This window comes from Mytilus edulis, chromosome 1, assembly GCF_963676685.1.
Source record: "Mytilus edulis chromosome 1, xbMytEdul2.2, whole genome shotgun sequence".
Taxonomy (NCBI): Eukaryota; Metazoa; Mollusca; class Bivalvia; order Mytilida; family Mytilidae; genus Mytilus; species Mytilus edulis.
In genome coordinates, this window is record NC_092344.1 from 30,739,014 (window position 1) to 30,758,880 (window position 19,867).

At 33.8% G+C, this 19,867-nt stretch overlaps 2 protein-coding genes across 8 annotated transcripts in view; one reads left to right on the top strand and one right to left on the bottom strand.

Moving 5' to 3' along the window:
- LOC139511559 (neuroglian-like) overlaps positions 1 to 19,867 on the top strand; it is a 107,461-nt gene that overhangs the window by 27,307 nt on the left and 60,287 nt on the right. The gene's annotated exons all lie outside the window — the stretch shown is intronic.
- On the bottom strand, positions 7,506 to 9,743 carry LOC139510405 (uncharacterized). The gene has a single exon (XM_071297012.1). The coding sequence runs from the start codon at positions 9,741 to 9,743 to the stop codon at positions 7,506 to 7,508; it is 2,238 nt and encodes a 745-aa protein (XP_071153113.1).

Here is a 19,867-nt window from a genome sequence, read left to right on the forward strand (position 1 = left end):
TTACCCTTAATGTATACATATCAGAAGGATATTTTTCCTGCATATATATATAAATCTATATTTATACAACAAAGGGATTATTTTTTAGATTTGATGGTTTAAGAACAAAAATATAGTTATTTGTGTTAAAATCAATGAATTTTTCATTGAAGTTATTTACATTGTTAATAGAAATAAAATGTGTGGCCATTTAGGATCATTATTCATCCTTAATTTGACAGTTTATGTATGACTATTGAATGAGAGTAATAACAGATTTTTATTTGTTTATGGCACATGTAGGCAGCAGTTTGACATTTGACAACAATCAACAGGAAAAAGTAGGCTTTATAATCTAACTTACTAGGTCAATATAATTTGTAGTGGGGTAGGATTGTGATCCAGAAAATTTTGAGGATAGGGTTACTGCCTGGAAGCACTGCTCGTTACACATAGAACAGCCTTTAAGAAATTTGTTCTTCTTAATTGTGCCTGAAAAATATTTTGATAAAAACATGTACTTGTTAAAAGATTTAAACTGGCCTTCTTACATTTGGCTTCTTGCTTAATATTCTGAAGAATGGTTGACCTTGGTACTGGGTTTTCTTGCTGCTTTGAAGAACCAGGTGGCATTGGTCTAACTTTTCTGCTCTTTGGTTGCAATTGGGTCATTGTCTCTTTAACATATTTCCTGTTTCCATTCTCCAGTCAGGGGAGTTACTTAAATGAGTGATTTTCTAAATCACTGATTCAAGTAACGTTATTTCCAGAAAGGTTGGAAGTTAGAGTTGTCTTTCTTTAATAATCCCCTATTTAAGAAGTACAAATTAGTCACTAGAAGAAGTGATTTAATTAACTTTGAAATTTAAAAATCACTTATTTAAGTAAGTACCCTGACTGTCATGACTGTTCTCAATTTTATGATTCAGTTAGAAAGTAACATATGGAGGCTGTGCTAATGGGTAACTAAACTGTTGCAGATTTTAGAAATGATGTGTATGTAAGCTGTCCTGGACCATACTGGAGGGACCATATTTTTAGTGACTTTTTTCTATGGAGTTGGAATCATTTTCATACTAAGTAAAGTTTTTTTTTATCTAACAATTTTAAAAGTATCAAAATTTACTTTTAGATTATTATTTTTAGAAGTGTTAAAAGATAGACCAATTTATTAACTTTAATTAGTGCTTGTGGTTTTGGTTTGGATATGATCTCTTAATTAAGCTTTTCGTCTAGTGAAGTTGTAGGAAGACAGAGATAATTCTTGTTCCTAAATAAATTTTAGTATTTGGGCATTAGTAAGCTACAATTTATTGCTTTCATCAAAACGAATTAGTTTATTTAGAATTTTTTCAAATTTTTCTCTGTATAAACATTTGTAATGATAGTGACATTTGTGTTCTTGTGATAAGAAAAAGAAGTAAACTGAACAGTTGAGTGTAGGCAATATAGGAAAGGTGTACTGACATAAGTAGTCTCTAAACACATTAGCTCCATGGAGCTTTCGTTAGTAGAAGCCATATTAACTATGTGTATCAGTGAGAAAAATGTAAAAGCATAAAAATATAGTATATACCAATACACATAATTAACAGCGCCTGGTGATGTTTGATAGCCTGACCGGTTTCGGTCCATAAAGGACCTTCATCAGAGGCAAGAATGGTGGATTAATGTTTGCACCCTATTTATATAGATATGGTAACCGGCGGTTGAGTTAACCAGCGGTTGAGTTAACCGGCGGTTGGGTTAACCGGCGGTTGCGTCAACCGGCGGTTGAGTTGACCTGTGGTTGAGTTGACCGGCGGTTGAGTTAGGCGGCGGTTGAGTTAACCGGCGGTTGAGTTGACCGGCGGTTGAGTTAACCGGTGAAAAATCCCAGTGGGATTTTCCATGGTTACAATTATCTATATTTAGCTAATGTTCATGTTACAGTAAACTTTTTGACATGTTACGGTAAACATTTTTACACTATATGGTAAACATGTGACCTGATGATATAACCATATTTGGGCTTTAGCATTGGATAAAGGGTATTTTAATAATTTAAGAAGTACATAGTAATCATTTAGTCTTTGATTTTGTTTGGTTAGGGGGGGGGGTGTAATAGTTTTGACTTGATGTTTTGGTGTATCACAAGCTAAAACGTCAAGACTGCATGACTACCATGAAATACTATTATTAGACTTGATATTTAGGTGTATCATAAGCCAAAGATCAAGACTGCATGACTACCATGAATTACTATTTCAAGACTTGATATACAGGTGTATCATAAGCCTGAGGTCAAGACTGCATGACTACTAGGAAGTACTATTTCAAGACTTGATATTTAGGTGTATCATAAGCCAAATATTAAGATCACATAACTACCATGAAATACTATTCCAAGACTTGATATTTAGGTGGATCATAAGCCAAAGATCAAGACTAAATGATTACTATGTACTTCTTAAATTATTAAAACACCCTTTATCCAATACTAAAGCCCAAATATGGTTATATCATCAGGTCACATGTTTACCATATAGTGTAAAAATGTTTACCGTAACATGTCAAAAAGTTTACTGTAACATGAACATTAGCTAAATATAGATAATTGTAACCATGGAAAATCCCACTGGGATTTTTCACCGGTTAACTCAACCGCCGGTCAACTCAACCGCCGGTTAACTCAACCGCCGCCTAACTCAACCGCCGGTCAACTCAACCACCGGTCAACTCAACCGCCGGTTGACGCAACCGCCGGTTAACCCAACCGCCGGTTAACTCAACCGCTGGTTAACTCAACCGCCGGTTACCATATCTATATAAATAGGGTGCAAACATTAATCCACCATTCTTGCCTCTGATGAAGGTCCTTTATGGACCGAAACCGGTCAGGCTATCAAACATCACCAGGCGCTGTTAATTATGTGTATTGGTATATACTATATTTTTATGCTTTTACATTTTTCTCACTGATACACATAGTTAATATGGCTTCTACTAACGAAAGCTCCATGGAGCTAATGTGTTTAGAGACTACTTATGTCAGTACACCTTTCCTATATTGCCTATTGATTTTTCACTGGCATAGGAGCTCTAAGCGTAAGCCTAGCGATTACCTGAAATTGATGTATATATGTAATACCTACATCAGTGTTCTCCCCAGGCCCTTAAAGGACCACGGGCCCGCGATGTATAATTTTCTACCGCGGTGGTATCGTTCTTGCCGCGATGTATAATATTTCTCCGTGGTGCTAAAGTTTTTGGTAAAAAAAATCGTAAATCTGTAATTTTTGAAACGACTTGTTCAACTTTTACATGAAAACTGACCAGTTCTAACCAGTTTAATCCAGATCTGACAGGGAGATTGTTTACACCACGTGATCGATTTACCTTTTGAGGTTAACCTTGATGATTGGATTTAATCGATGTACATGATTCTTTTGTGTTTTTAATTAATTAAGAGATCATAATTTTAATAACAGACTTGTGAGGGACAAGCAGACATTTGTTAATGAACTGTATTACGCCAGTCTTGAGTCAAAATAATTTGCCTGTTGGAAATTAATTGTGGAGTTACTTCCCCTGATTTTGCTTATCACAAATAAATGCTCCTCAAATATAATTTCTTATTGAAAATAAAAATAAATTACAAATTGAATGCAAAATTATATTAGAATGTTACATTAAGGATAAAAACTTTCTTAGAACATACCAACAAAAATGTTTTGAAAATTATTTTTGAGAATCATACTTTTATTGATGAACAGACATATTATAAATTAGTAGATTTTTCACTTCTTGATTTAAATGACTGTGCCAGGGCTGACAAGCCTACTGCCAAAATTATAATAATATTTCCAAGCAATATGAAGTAGTGGATAGATATTTTCATATAAGAACTCTTCATATCTGGAACAAAGTATGAACTATAAATGTTTAAAAGAATTAGGTCTAAAACTATGGAAAACAGCTACTGAAGGTTCTGTATCAAAATTTAATCTTGCTCAAAGTTAATTGTTATGGTGAAATCTAACATGGGGAATGTGTAGTGTCACTACAAGTATCAGGACAAAATGGCTTGATCAAAATATAAGAAGTGACTTTAGTTTAAAGACTAATTGTGCTTTCTTTTATTTATTCTTCAAAGATATTAAAGTATACAAACTGTTTATTGATTTACTTTTTCTACCAATAATTTTCTGACCCAAAGTCCATACAACACAGTACCACAGTTAACAAAACAAAGGCAAAAAGGTAATGACAAAAACTAACAAGAAAAAAGTAAGCGACGCAACGCGACACAAAATATTGTAAAATTCATTTCGTCACGCGTTACCCTGGTGCTATCCAAAAATCCTGGGGAGAACACTGCTACATTACAAACTTAAGGTGTTGAAAACTTTTTAACACTGAGGATTAATATTCATCTACCTTTGATCTTGAAAGGAGTACTAAAGGCTTAAATGAAGCATTCTCAATAAGAACCCCCCCCCCTAAACCAAATTTTGTTTGGTTAGGGGGGGGGGGGTAATAGTTTTGACTTGATGTTTTGGTGTATCACAAGCTAAAACGTCAAGACTGCATGACTACCATGAAATACTATTATTAGACTTGATATTTAGGTGTATCATAAGCCAAAGATCAAGACTGCATGACTACCATGAATTACTATTTCAAGACTTGATATACAGGTGTATCATAAGCCTGAGGTCAAGACTGCATGACTACTAGGAAGTACTATTTCAAGACTTGATATTTAGGTGTATCATAAGCCAAATATTAAGATCACATAACTACCATGAAATACTATTCCAAGACTTGATATTTAGGTGGATCATAAGCCAAAGATCAAGACTAAATGATTACTATGTACTTCTTAAATTATTAAAACACCCTTTATCCAATGCTAAAGCCCAAATATGGTTATATCATCAGGTCACATGTTTACCATATAGTGTAAAAATGTTTACCGTAACATGTCAAAAAGTTTACTGTAACATGAACATTAGCTAAATATAGATAATTGTAACCATGGAAAATCCCACTGGGATTTTTCACCGGTTAACTCAACCGCCGGTCAACTCAACCGCCGCCTAACTCAACCGCCGGTCAACTCAACCACCGGTCAACTCAACCGCCGGTTGACGCAACCGCCGGTTAACCCAACCGCCGGTTAACTCAACCGCTGGTTAACTCAACCGCCGGTTACCATATCTATATAAATAGGGTGCAAACATTAATCCACCATTCTTGCCTCTGATGAAGGTCCTTTATGGACCGAAACCGGTCAGGCTATCAAACATCACCAGGCGCTGTTAATTATGTGTATTGGTATATACTATATTTTTATGCTTGAACAGTTGAGTGTACTTTAGTTAAGTTACTGGTACTATTGCTGCTTCATGGCAGATATCCTAGTTCAGAAGTTGTGAATATCCGAAAAAATATTGGTGAAGTGTACACTTTTAATGAAGAGAAGTTCTATTGAATATATTACTTCAGCTGTTGATTTCAAAAGCTATAATATAACAGATTTTTAGCTCACCTGGCCCGAAGGGCCAAGTGAGCTTTTCTCATCACTTGGCGTCCGTTGTCCGTCGTCCGTCGTCGTCCGTCGTCCGTCGTCCGTCGTCGTCGTCGTCGTCCGTCGTCGTTAACTTTTACAAAAATCTTCTCCTCTGAAACTACTGGGCCAAATCAAACCAAACTTGGCCACAACCATCATTGGGGTATCTAGTTTAAAAAATGTGTGGCGTGACCCGGTCAACCAACCAAGATGGCCGCCACGGCTAAAAATAGAACATAGGGGTAAAATGCAGTTTTTGGCTTATAACTCAAAAACCAAAGCATTTAGAGCAAATCTGCTTGGGGTAAAAATGTTTATCAGGTCAAGATCTATCTGCCCTGAAATTTTCAGATGAATCGGTCAATCGGTTGTTGGGTTGCTGCCCCTGAATTGGTAATTTTGAAGAAATTTTGCTGTTTTTGGTTATTATCTTGAATATTATTATAGTTAGAGATAAACTGTAAACAGCAATAATGTTCAGCAAAGTAAGATCTACAAATAAGTCAACATGACCAAAATGGTCAGTTGACCCGTTTAGGAGTTATTGCCCTTTATAGTCAATTTTTAACCATTTTTCGTTAATTAAAGTAATCTTTTACAAAAATCTTCTCCTCTGAAACTACTTGGCCAAATTAATCCAAACTTGGCCACAATCATCTTTGGGGTATCTAGTTTAAAAAATGTGTGGCGTGACCTGGTCAACCAACCAAGATGGCCGCCACCGCTAAAAATAGAACATAGGGGTAAAATGCAGTTTTTGGCTTATAACTCAAAAACCAAAGCATTTTGAGGAAATCTGACAGGGGATAAAAATGTTTATCAGGTCAAGAACTATCTGCCCTGAAATTTTCAGATGAATCGGTCAATCGGTTGTTGGGTTGCTGCCCCTGAATTGGTAATTTTGAAGAAATTTTGCTGTTTTTGGTTATTATCTTGAATATTATTATAGTTAGAGATAAACTGTAAACAGCAATAATGTTCAGCAAAGTAAGATCTACAAATAAGTTAACATGACCTAAATGGTCAATTGACCCCTTAAGGAGTTATTGCCCTTTATAGTCAATTTTTAACAATTTTCATTAATTTGGTAAATTTATGTAAATTTTTACCAAATATAGTTCTCTGTTACTAATGGGCAAAGTTCATGATAGATATAATTGTAAGAAGCAAAATCGTTCAGTAAAGTAAGAACTTCAAACACATCACCATCACCAAAATACAATTTTGTCATGAATCCATTTGTGTCCTTTGTTTAATATGCACATAGACCAAGGTGAGCGACACAGGCTCTTTAGAGCCTCTAGTTCATGGTAATTACTGAACAAAACATTCAAACCACATCTCCTTAATTTTAAATTTTATTATTGTCTGCATTTTAACTTGTAAAACACCCAATTAATGCAACAGGCATCATTGATTGTTATTTATATGAGCATCTGTTAGATTACCATCTTCTTCGAAATCACATTCATGTGTTATGTAAACTTGTTTTTAATTTCAATCAAAGTAAATGAATAGGATTTTAGAATAATGATTGTCAACTCTTGATCCTGAAGATAAATCTTGGATGATTTAAATTCAGTCCAACACGAACATGAAAATATGCCAAATCAAAGTGATCAAATCCTTAATAAAGTCACCTTGACCTATATAACACACTTATCATAAAGTGGTTTTACTAAAACTGCATGTAATATAACAAAGACGTCTAAACTGTATGAATTTGTATTGATGACTGAAGTACAAGATAACGTCATAAGTAAACGACGTTGGATATAAAATAATGCCGCGTTACGTTAACGTTCTCTTCTGTGCGTGATTTACAACATTCTCCGGCCCACGAAAAGTGAAAATTTAAAACTTGGTTAAATAATTAAAGTCTCTCTGTTAACAACATGAAATAAAAATTAACTTTAAAGTCCATCATTAAAATTAAATCTTTTAACCATAGTTTGTTATAGTACGGTGTCATTTATTTCACGTTCTTTTTTTTTGTAAGTTTCTCCCTGTAATCCAATTTCTGATATAAGTTGAGCTGTTTGAACTGAGATTTTGATTTTCCCATTCCTTGTAAATCCTCGTAAAAGCGTTTGTTTTTGTTACTGTCTCTTGTCCACATTAAAGCTGATTTGTCTGTTTCATTTACTTTCAACGGATCAGTGGTTCTTTGTTTTGTCCTTGAAGTGTCCACAATTGCAGAAATATGTTCAATGTTAATAGTATTCCTCTCTGTTTCATCATCGGTAGTGTGCGTCTCTTCTGTTTCTCCTAAATTTGTAGTACGAAAGTGTGTTTCGTTGATTGAATTGGTTCTTTTGAGTGGTCCTGAGAGTAGGTATCCTAGTTTGGACTTTACTGCTGTTGGTCCCTCGCCCCTAATGATATCATCCTCGACAATATCCCAGTATTGGTCAGCTCCAACAAGCAGTCCAATTTCAAATGATGTATCCTCAGTTACGGCGTGTGCTAATTTTACGTTTTGCAAATACGGCAACTGTTTTGCAGTTTCAATGTTAGTCTTAAATGGTGCGGCGATTTTAGGTACAATCAAAACATCGACTGGTATTTCTTGGCCAGAGATAGTTTGTATCTTCACTGTTGTTTTGTTTAGCTGTTCAGTAGAGTTGTTCTCATTATCGTCTCCAAATTTAGATAGCGTAATTGCTTCACTTCCTGTGGTTTTTAACTCCAATTTCTCTGCTAAATGTCTTGTGATAAATGACCTTGTGGCGCCTTCGTCAAAAAGAATTTTTGCATCAATCGGTTGTTCTTTGTAGCTTAGTGGTGCTATTGCGGTCTTTAATAAAACATTTGGGCGATCACAATTTAAAGATGAATATAAAACAGAAGTATCAGATTCCTCCGCGTTGTGTTTTTGTACTGTACTTGTACTACTTGTACTTGTAGTTTCTTTATCATGATCGTTGTTGCATAGGCTTGTGTGGTGACGTCTATCACATTTCTTGCAGTTTGATTTAGATTTGCAATCTACTACGCGGTGTCGCCCTAAGCAATTAAAGCACAATCTATCTTCTTTAACAATTTTCATGCGGTCATTCTGGTCTGTATATTTAGTACATTCTGACGAAAAGTGGGGTTCCTTGCAGTATGCGCAGCTAATTTTAAAAGATTTCTGTGGTGAATTGGTTTTTGGCCAGTTCTCGCGAGATTTTGTGTTTGTGTAGAATGTAGCTGTAGTACTAGGACTTTCAAATGATTCTGTACTGCTACCAGACTCTAAAATTGCCAGTTCCTTAAAAATAGATCTCCTAAGATCACCAAGATACCAATCTGTTGAACCGTGCTCACGTGTTAAGTTTTTGCGTATTTCACTGGGCATTTTGTTGAGTATGACTGGTACTAATAACGAGCCGTATGAGTCTTGAACTTGTCCGAGAGATTCAAGGCCACGTATGTATGTTTCCGTCCTGTCGTAGTAGCTTCTAAGGTGCGTAAGCGTATTCTTTGGTGCGGGTATGTCTAGTAGTGCTTGCATGTACGATTGAATGATCTTATGTTTTTGTCCGAATCTTTCATGTATGAGTTCAATAGCTTTGTTGTAGTTTGTATGTGTAAGAGCAAATCCGGCAATGGTATATGACGCTTCTCCTTCTAGTAAAGATTTGAGGTAGTTGAACTTTTGAACTTCGGTTAGTGTGTTGTTGTTGTGAATTGCGGAATCAAAAGAATCCCAAAAGGATTGCCATTCTAGTACGTTTCCATCAAATGTAGGTAAATTCAATTTCGGTAGTTTGTGGAAGTTGCTGCTATTGACGCTTGAATTTGAACGTAAAGTCGTGAAATTGAGGCCAGTATTTTGTGAGTCATCTCTTATGTTATATACGGGACCAACATTTTGAATGGGTTGCAGTATCTCATTGTGTGGCGAAAAACTTCTAGCGGCTGCATTTAAATTTGATGTTTGAGCTTGAATAAATTTACGAATTTTGCGTATTTTCGTCTCTAAATTAAATTTATACTCATCTGTGTCAAGTATCTCTTGCTCTATATCCTCCTCTTGTACACTATCCAAAATGTTCTTATCCAAATCCTTTAGAATATCTTGCTTTTCCTTCAATGTATCCAAACTTGTTTCTAACTCGTCCTCTTCCGGTTTATCTTCTGTTTCACTTCTCTCCTCAAATCTTCTTAAAATCCTAGAAACTGCGCTTCTGTGTCCCGCTCGAATAGATTTAAGCTTTGTAGTCATCTTCATCTGGTCACGGTACCAATATCGTAAAGTGGTTTTACTAAAACTGCATGTAATATAACAAAGACGTCTAAACTGTATGAATTTGTATTGATGACTGAAGTACAAGATAACGTCATAAGTAAACGACGTTGGATATAAAATAATGCCGCGTTACGTTAACGTTCTCTTCTGTGCGTGATTTACAACAACACTCAATTGTCATGACCTTAGTACAATTCTCTCTTGATTACATGTACAGTACTATTATCTATCAAACATTGCAATGCATCCTGATCTTCAACAATTCTGTGTAATTAAGACTCAAATAGTTATCATCAAAGGTACCAGGATTATAATTTAATACACCAGACGTGGGTTTCGTCTACATAAGACTCATCAGTGACGCTCATATCAAAATAGTTATAAAGCCAAACAAGTACAAAGTTGAAGAGCATTGAGGACGTTGTGCAAAATACAGCTAAGGTAATCTTTTCCTGGGATAAGTAAATCCTTAGTTTTTCGTAAAATTCATAGTTTTGTAAATAGGAAATTTATAAAAATGACCATATAATTGACATTCATGTCAACACTGAAGTGCTGACTACTGGGCTGGTGATACCCTTGGGACGAAACGAAAGCAATTTGCTAAAGAACTTTATGCAATCTCTGTCCTTTTATGATTAATAGATGGAGTGACATTTGTTTACCATCACAGCAAGACTTTATGATAAAAAAAACCTATGGCATTGTTGTACTCAATCAGATTGAGAATGAAAATGTAGAATGTGTCAAAGAGACAATAACCAGAACAAAGAACAGAGTCACCAATAGGTTCTCAACACAGCGAGAAAATCCAGCAACTGGAGTCAGGCTTCAGCTGCTCCCTTAACAAAAATGTGTACTAGTTCAGCAAAATTTGATGTTAAACTATTAACTCTGTATTATAAAATTAAATGTAAACAACCCAAAAAAAACAACCCCAAAACAGACACAAGAATATATAAATAAATAGTCTCAAAATGTGGCAAGGTTTAGCATACCTCTAGCCGATGATATTTTTCAATACTTTAGTCTAATTTACAAAGTTTGCTATGTATATGTTATGAATATATATAACTAGTGTTTCACACATTTGGTTATTGACTGAATCTCTGGGTGTTACCTGTCACCTATTGGTGATATGGAAACACATTATTACAGGTATACTGACAACTTTGTCATAATTTACATAGGTGTGGTAGATGGTACTGATATTTCTACAGAAATAAATACATTTATATTAAAAACAACTTGAATTTGATTGATTGATTATTGCCTAACTAGGCATCAGTATACCTTACAGTATAAAATGTATCATGGCAATCTGAAAAAAATACTACATCTGTCGACCAATATGAAATCATATATTAGATAACATATCAGGTTAAGGTTTTGAAGTTGTAAATAATCTTATAACCAATTAAATGCATCTGTGACTATCAATTTATTAATTTATTAAGATAATTTGTTGCAGCTGCAACAAAAAAGTAAATATTTTTAAAGGCTCTATTGGATACATTATAAAGTCACTTGTTGAATACAATACACATATTTTGACCTCTTAGATTGGCATACCTGCCAACTGTCACTATTTGCGGGGGATTTCCCCCATGGAGGCTCCCAAATTGAAATTTTGAAAGAGCAATTTTGTCCACAATTTAAACAAAACAATTAATTTGACAGTGACTATCGGCTTATAAAAGTATGAAGAAGCCAAAAAACAACATTAAAATGTATTTGCAGGCCCCCTTGAAGGTTTTTTAGAACTATGACAGCCATCTTTTACGCAAAACCCCCATGGGCATTTTGAAAAGTTGGCAGGTATTGATGGCTCTTTCTTGTGTTGTTTGGTTGCTCTCTCATTCAGTGTGCTTGCACCTTTATTTGCAGTCGGACTGTACATGGGAAAAAGTGGTATGATAAATCTAAACTAGATTTGATAGACATTTGGACTAATGATTCATTGTCAATTTTAAATACTACTAATTGATTTAACCCTTGGTTATTTATTCATAATGCCCAAACAAAATTGCATCAGTTTCAATCTGGTCCTCAATTTTAACCATGCTGGTGAATTCTTATGAAGTAATTTTTGCCAAATATAATTTTTAGGTCCCTGTCATAGAGTATGTCCATCCTTACATCCCGAAATGGATTCTGGTGGCTTAACTTTTACCATTCTAGAGTAATGCCCATGGACACATACTACATTTTTTATGCCCCACCTACAATAGTAGAGGGGCATTATGTTTTCTGGTCTGTGCGTCCATCCATCTGTTCATCTGTCTGTTCGTCCATCCATCCGTTTTTCGGTTCGTCCGTCTGTCTCTCTTCAGGTTAAGTTTTTGGTCAAGGTAGCTTTTCATGAAGTTGAAGTCCAATCATCTTGAAACTTAGTTCACATGTTCCCTATGGTATGATCTTTCTAATATTAATACCAAATTAGATTTTTTACCCAATTTCAAGGTCCATTGAACATGGAAACTGATAGTGTGAGTGGGGCATCTGTGTACTTTGGACACATTCTTGTTCAATGATCTTATGCAAATACTATTGATTCATTTTTTGGTTGGTTCCATATTTTGGGATTGAGAAAACCATAATTTCATGAAATTTTATAACTTGATATCCTGGTTTTTATTATTTCTGCGTACTAATCTTTGAGTTTGCTAGATTATGGTACGAGTTGATAAACTTTCATTGAAATCTACAAAAAAATGTTATCTCACAAATTCTTTAGTTAAAATATATTGCAGACACATGCATTTACTGAGAAACTGAAAAGATTGAGGTAAAAATTCTCTTATAATCCCAGTTTATGAATATAGTTTAATTTGTACCAGTGATCAACTGATAAGTTTGGCACTAATTAGACAGATTGAAGTAAAAAAGGAAAGTATATAGAACTAAGTGACCATTTGTTTTCTCTGATACCAGACTGTCATGGCATGAAGACAATGATAATGAAACATACCAATGATTCCAGTATGGTCCTTTTGTATAGAACATCTGGGAGAAAAATTGTGAAAGTATTGTATGCCTATCTGGATCTGACAGGTGAAACAATTGTTGGAACCAAACCCATAGTTGGAATTCATTACTACCCATTCATCTGAATTCCTACCCATTCATCCATTGTACACAGCTATCTCCCAGGATTACATCATTACAAACTAGATTATATAACATTAATATAAACAGTTTCTCTGGTTCTCTAATCAATACAGCTGCAATATGGGGGTGTCCTTATGAGATCCATACTATGTTCTATTTTAAAGACATTTTCTAAGGTTACTTGTGACTGAAATTGTAGTTTAGTTTTCCATATTATTTTTCTGGAAGCCTCAGCTGTATCAGTTAAAACACTTAATTACCTGGTAGTAAAGAATACACTTAGGAATATAGACAACCTGAAACAAAGTTGATTGAATTTGCTGAAGGATATAAACATGCAGAAAATCCATAAAATGCATTTAACTAGGAAAGAACTGTTACAGTAGTTTATTTGAAGTCATAATGATATGAAACCAAATGTAAATATAAGAAAACAAAGCAATTTATTAAATTTGTACGTGCTTTAATTTTTTTGAGGACTTCAGCTAGGGTTCATCTCTTCCTCATTTCGCACTAGAGACATTTGACCACAGAGAAGTTTGTGATAGTGTGTATATGAAATTATACTTTATAAATTGTGTGTTAAACTCTATAGCACATTTCTAGATTTACCTTCATCAGGAATTCTCAAACCTAAACAATTTTTAAAAATATTTTTATTGTAGTTAAAATTAAAATTTGAAAGCCATAGATGTATTAAAACATGGAAAATTTAGAATTTTTGTTTAATGAGCCAAAGGGTTCTTAAAAAGGAATAACTAAATTTGTCTATGATCATCTTTGCCTGTGGTATTTGGATCCTTATAGATCCTATTATTACCAAGGCACAGTCAACTGAGCTTAGTGTAAGAGTCTAGAAAACTACTTTTATTTGTTTGATAGGAGCTTTGTCATAGAAGATGATAAAATCCTAACAAACAAGTAAGTTGCATGACATATTTATCTGTAATATCATCATCATACTACTAAATTATATCCTTTGTCAAACAATTTCAAGTGATTACATGCCTAATGACAAAAAGCTTCTGATATTTCAATGATTATTTTCTGTTATTAGGCCAAGTAAATTGAAAGATTTGGTTTGGTAATAGTTATTTCACTAAATATCCATCAAATAATGTCAATTTAGAAGCTTGCCAAAGAACACAGAAGATCTTTTTCCGTAAATATGTGTATTTTATACCTTGCATGCTTGGGTTGTTCACTCAATTTTGTCAATAGAACAAAACTATAGGCATTGGTCACACAAGTGGGAGATTTAGCTAGCTATAAAATCAGGTTTAACCCATCTTTTTTTGGAAATGCCTGTACAAAGTCAGGAATCAATGACAGTTGTTTTCCATCAATTGAAAATGTCTAAATTTTGATTTTGTCATATATTTTGGCCTTCACCTTTTAAATTTACATTGGAGTTTTTTTATGGATAAAAATGCATCTGAAGTACATGTACCGATAAAACTAAAAAAGACATTTTTTTGTTTCCTGTGTTCAAAACTATAATCCAGTGCATAACATCTATCCACAGTGATTTCCTATACCAGTGTCTTAGACACTAGTTAATAAAATATCTCAGTTACCAACTGCTTAATCTTGGACCCATGCATATATGTGTTGTTGAGAATATTCGCTGTATCAATCGGGGAAAAAATGCTGCTTGCACAAATAAAATTTAATTGCTGCTCATGAAATAAGAATATATTTTTGTTGAGCCAAAATAAAAGTTTAGAATTAATTGTCTCAGTATTGATCAGTGATGTCAATGAAAGTAATTTATTAATCAATTATCTTGCCTTAGTTTGATAATTAGACCTGAATAAGAAAAAAACAGGCTCCTTGGCCTGGATAATGTTTTATCTGCTGTGACATCTGTCTCATTAAGTGGTTACACAAGAGTAATCAATAGGTTTAACATGGGGTAAAAAATACTCTAATAATACTTGTTTTTTTTCAATTGATGGGAGGTTAGGTTGACATTGATATTTTTAATTGAAAGTATAACATTACCATCTCATGATTTCATCTAAACATTGAATTATTATGGCTGGATGATGGCACAGATATGAATTATACTTTAGGTTTATTCAATAGAACATTAAATTTTGGTAACTAAAAATTTATGAAACTGACTTACCACAAGGGAGGTTCATGGTTCAAAGAAAATGTCATTAATGAGCATGTATAATTTAGATATTGTTTACCTACAGTACAACACATAGTTATAAGCAATGATTCACTGTAAACATTTGCTCAAAAAAGTTAAAAAAAAAACAAAAATTTAAAATCTTTAAACAGCAGCAAATATTTGAGTTCTACAATGCACTAGACAAGTTGCACATGTTTTGGTTGTTAAGGCAGGGGATGACATCCGTGAGGGGCATTACCAATCTAATGAGCAGTTATAGGGCATGAGCTGAACATTGTGATGTCTTAGTTACTATGTTACAATACATCAGAGATTTAAAACAATGTTCATAATGATTAATAAATATTTATCAATTATGGACTTTTGACAAAGTTTTTATATTGTATATGGACATAAAGATTAAACATGTATTGACACTGAATCTGACTCTTTCTCTGCACAAAATATTCATGTTGTATGTGTATTGCTGAGTATTTCCCCTTATTCTATTGGTATTCATCTTTAACATCAACTAGAACACACCCGTGATATCACGGGTCCGTGACTGAATTAAAGTATATAACTATGCACAAGCCTTATTTTAGTATTAGTATTGTCATCTGATAAAGTCATGCCGATTATAAGATACACAGTTTTTCTCTGCTTTCAAGTCTTTCTGTTTGAACCCGTCGAACTGGAACTTATCAATTATTGGTAATATTAATTATTTGGAAAACAAAAGGTCCTGGAATGGAGTATTTTTTTAATCAACAGCATTGTCCTATATAAGTTATAAGTAAAGTTGAATTCTTTGCTTCGCTGTTTTACGTCATGCCCTGACTAACAAATTGAAAACTGTACCTATACGCCTTATTTTTAGTCCAGATTTTTAGTATTCGTATTGTTATCTTAGAAAGTCTTAACTGATTAAAATACTACAATAGGTAACAATTTGACAATTTAGTAGTGTCAACCCTGTGGTTATGACCCGTGTATATAGCATATTAATCCTGAATACAACATTTGGTGGTGCGCCTGTCAGATGCGGAACGTACAGATAAGGTAATAGGTAACAGGTGAATATACCATTGGTATCGGTAGCGGACTCGACCCGGAACTTCTTCATTATTGGCAATATTAATTATGTGGAAAACAAAAGGGCCTGGAGTGGTGTAATTTTTAATCTACACCTTTGTACTATATAAGTTATATATAAAGTTGAATTCTGTGATTTGTCGTTTTTACGTGATGACGGCTGACAAATTGGACCTCGTAATTTTAGTATTATAGATCTATGCCATACAAGAATTTAACCTATGTGTTATCTCTTGTCATGTGGGCAATGTGACATTTTCCCAGTACAAATTGTAATATTACGTAACATAGGAAATCCTTGGTAAATTATTAATCATATAGTTATCATATAAAATCTGTAGGCAGTAAAATGCAATGCTTTAAGTGCTACAGCAATCGATTGATTTTAAGTATTGATTGAATAACCATTGCAGATAGTCTTTATGGATATTTATAATTTATTCAAAAGACAAGTTATGTAATGGAGACAAAGTAGCCATTTGTAGATTCTCTTGGGACACAGAGACTCATATTGATTTTGATTTACCATCTGAAGCATGGTGGTTGTATAAGGATTTAACTGTTGACAAGCAAAGAGCAGACTTTTTATGGTATAATAAGCTGCTTAGGCAATGTCTATATGACTGGGTATAGAAAAACGCAATGTAGACATGGAAACAGGATATGATTATAAAGAGGGACGTATTCAAAACACTACACAGAAATAAGTGACCAAGGAACACAAAACCAACCAAAACATGCATAACTATTGTGCTGTCATACCACTGTCTAAGGTTAGGGGAGGGGTTGCACTCACAAACATATTTAACCCCAACACATTCTGTATGCCTGTCCCAAGTCAGGAGCCTGAAATTTAGTTGGTGTCAATGGAAAATTTTGTCCGTCATTTTTGATTTTCATTAATTGTCATTTTTCTGGGCCTACTATAGCTTACTAACTCATCAATGCTATACTTTATTGGTGTTGTTCATTGTTGAAGGCAATGACTTATAGTTGCTAAAACATTAGGACTCTGTTGGGTAGTTAACCAATTGTCAATCATGCCACATAACCCTTCTTTTTTTATACCTGCTAACTTCTCTATTATCTGGCAAAACAGTGATACTGAAAAATGATTAGATTCATTGATTTTTACTCAAAATTTTATTCAAAATCAATACAGTAGGGTTTTAAAAAAAAGTAGCAAAAACTTTGTAAGGTCAGCTTAAGCTGAAAAGAGTTAGAAAAAGTTTGGAACATTTGCTCAGAGTCATAGCAATATCAATAACTGAAAAATTATCAAATCTAAATAAATGTTAAATTAATCAAGTCTTCACAGAAACACAGTCGACAATGTTGGCAAATGATACCAGTAATTGCATTGCCCCAGTGGAAATAAATCCAATATTTAGAATTCACAAGTAAGCAATTGTTTGAGTATCGGTGCAATAAATACCTTGCAAAACAGTCATCAAAACTGATGATTTTGAATGAACAATTAACAATAATATAGAATATTATTGCATCACGTTCAGTAAATATTGACTTGCATGCATTTGATTATAACCATAAAAACTATAATTGTTCTTCAGATTAATCTGACTTTTTTACCATATTTGATAACCACTACAAATTTGTTGAGAATCAATGCTTCCTAGACTATACTTTGAGGAATGTCTGTAGCCATCAATAAGATTTCTTTTGTTCTTTCTTCGTCATGGGCAGTATTGTAAACATATTATTGAGGGAATTTATAGCATCGTGAGTTATATGATCATTACATGGCATTAGTTCTTACAGAAGATCAATAGTTGGGAAAATTGGTTGAAATTTCTACTTCTGTGTCAGGCATATAGACCATTGAACGTTGATCTTTATAAATGATTCAGTAACTCTGGTTTCATTAGGGAATGGGCTGCTGGTTGTTTTCTTTTCTTCACGGGATATTAGATTAAATTCACAATTCTCAAAATGTTTATCGGTTGTTTAAATTGTTTATCTTCTTGTTTTATAGCAATGACCTTTCCAATTTAAACTTATTTTCCTTCAAGTTTAGTTTTAGATGTATTGGATTTGCTGCTGAAGATGTATGTTAACAAAATAATCAGTTGTAGAAATAAGAATTTCCAAAGGGGCATTTTGTGTTCCAACATGGTAATTTTGATTTCTGTGGTGATCTTAAATTATAAAGGAAACATAACAATTTCTTAAGAATTTAAGTAGAAATAATCCAATTGACAAATTGTGTTTTATTGGTTGACTTGTAAATAAATGCTGGTAAATAGAAAGTTTGAAGCTGTTCCTCTATTGGACTGTTATACCAACAAACTGTCTCTTTTGTGTAATTGGTAAATGTCTGTCAAAAGGAATCATAGTCCAGTTAAAGATAAAGCCACTGTCAGTATATGTAATTTCATGTGAAAGAATGGTGACTATGTTGATACTTTCTGAAAAAGAGAAAGACAATCATGGCGTCACATGAACAATCATTAATCAAAGAATACTTTCTGTGAAGATAAATGACAGTCATGTTATAGATCAAGCCATAATGCCATCCATCATAGTATAAATAGATACTCTCTGTTGTGATAGTTATGTCACAGACCAAGCCAAACATCATTCATTTTGTCAATTGTTGTATATCAATGTGAACAAGATTGTCTTTTTGTTTTTTTGTGTAAATGCCATGATGTGGTTTGGCTCGTTCACATGTACCCTAGATCAACAATCTGTTCATAATAAGAATCAAGCATCTTATAAGCTTATAAAGTACCAGTGAATACAAAGGAATTATAATATACAATAGTCTCTAGACGCCTTAAGCTTATTTGTCTCATTGGGTTGCTTTCTTCTTGTCTTAATACCTCTCATCTCTCTTTTCATGAGCAAGAAGCAAGCACCTTATTCATGTATTAGCCTTTATTTAATACAGGGACACACAAGGGAGGTATATATGTGATAGTCTAGTATAGGAGTGGAGCAAAGGATACCAGAGGGTCATTCAAACTCATAAATTAAATAAAAAACCTGACAATGCCAATGGCATTTAGATGACTTTTGGTTGTTTTTGTCATTTGGTTTCAGTCTTGTTGATCTTGTCTGCCATTTGCTGATGTGGTTCATAGATGTTTCTTGTTTCTCGTTTTTTGCATAGATTTGACAGTTTGTTTTCCTGTTTGCTTTGAATTGTTTTACGCTAGTCTTTTTGGGCCCTTTATAGCGTGCTGTTGGTTGTGAGCCAGAGCTCTGTTGTGAAGTCCATACTTTGACCTATAATTGTTTACTTTTTAAACATTGTGCCTTGGATGGAGAGTTGTCTCATTGGCATTCATACCACATCTTCTCATTTCTGTATATGTCCCAATTACAGCAATGCCTGCCATGTATGAGTGAAGAAAGTATATCAGTGGAAATATTTCATTCATCTGTAATACTAATCATTTCAATGTCAGTAGTAAATATTTCGATGGAGATTTACATTTGATTACTGTCATGAATGATTTCCCACACACAAACTTTTAGCCTATAGCAGTTACACTCAATTTCATTCATATTTTATACTTCTGATGCTTGAATTAATTTGTAATAAAGTCTGGATTTATAACCATTTAATTAGTTTGAATGTCTTTTCTTAGGTATATATTTTGTCTCAGCATCTGGAATTCAAGTTTTGATATGATCTTGTGGTATTTTGATTATATAATACATACTTACTGCCATTTAAATGGATTAAACAGTAATATATAGTATGTAATATCTTATTTTAAGTGACTTGAAGCTGTGTTGGTGTCAT

Coding starts and splice junctions, on each gene's coding strand:
- LOC139510405 (XM_071297012.1), bottom strand. CDS start 9,743: ATGACTACAAAGCTTAAATCTATTCGAGCGGGACACAGAAGCGCAGTT.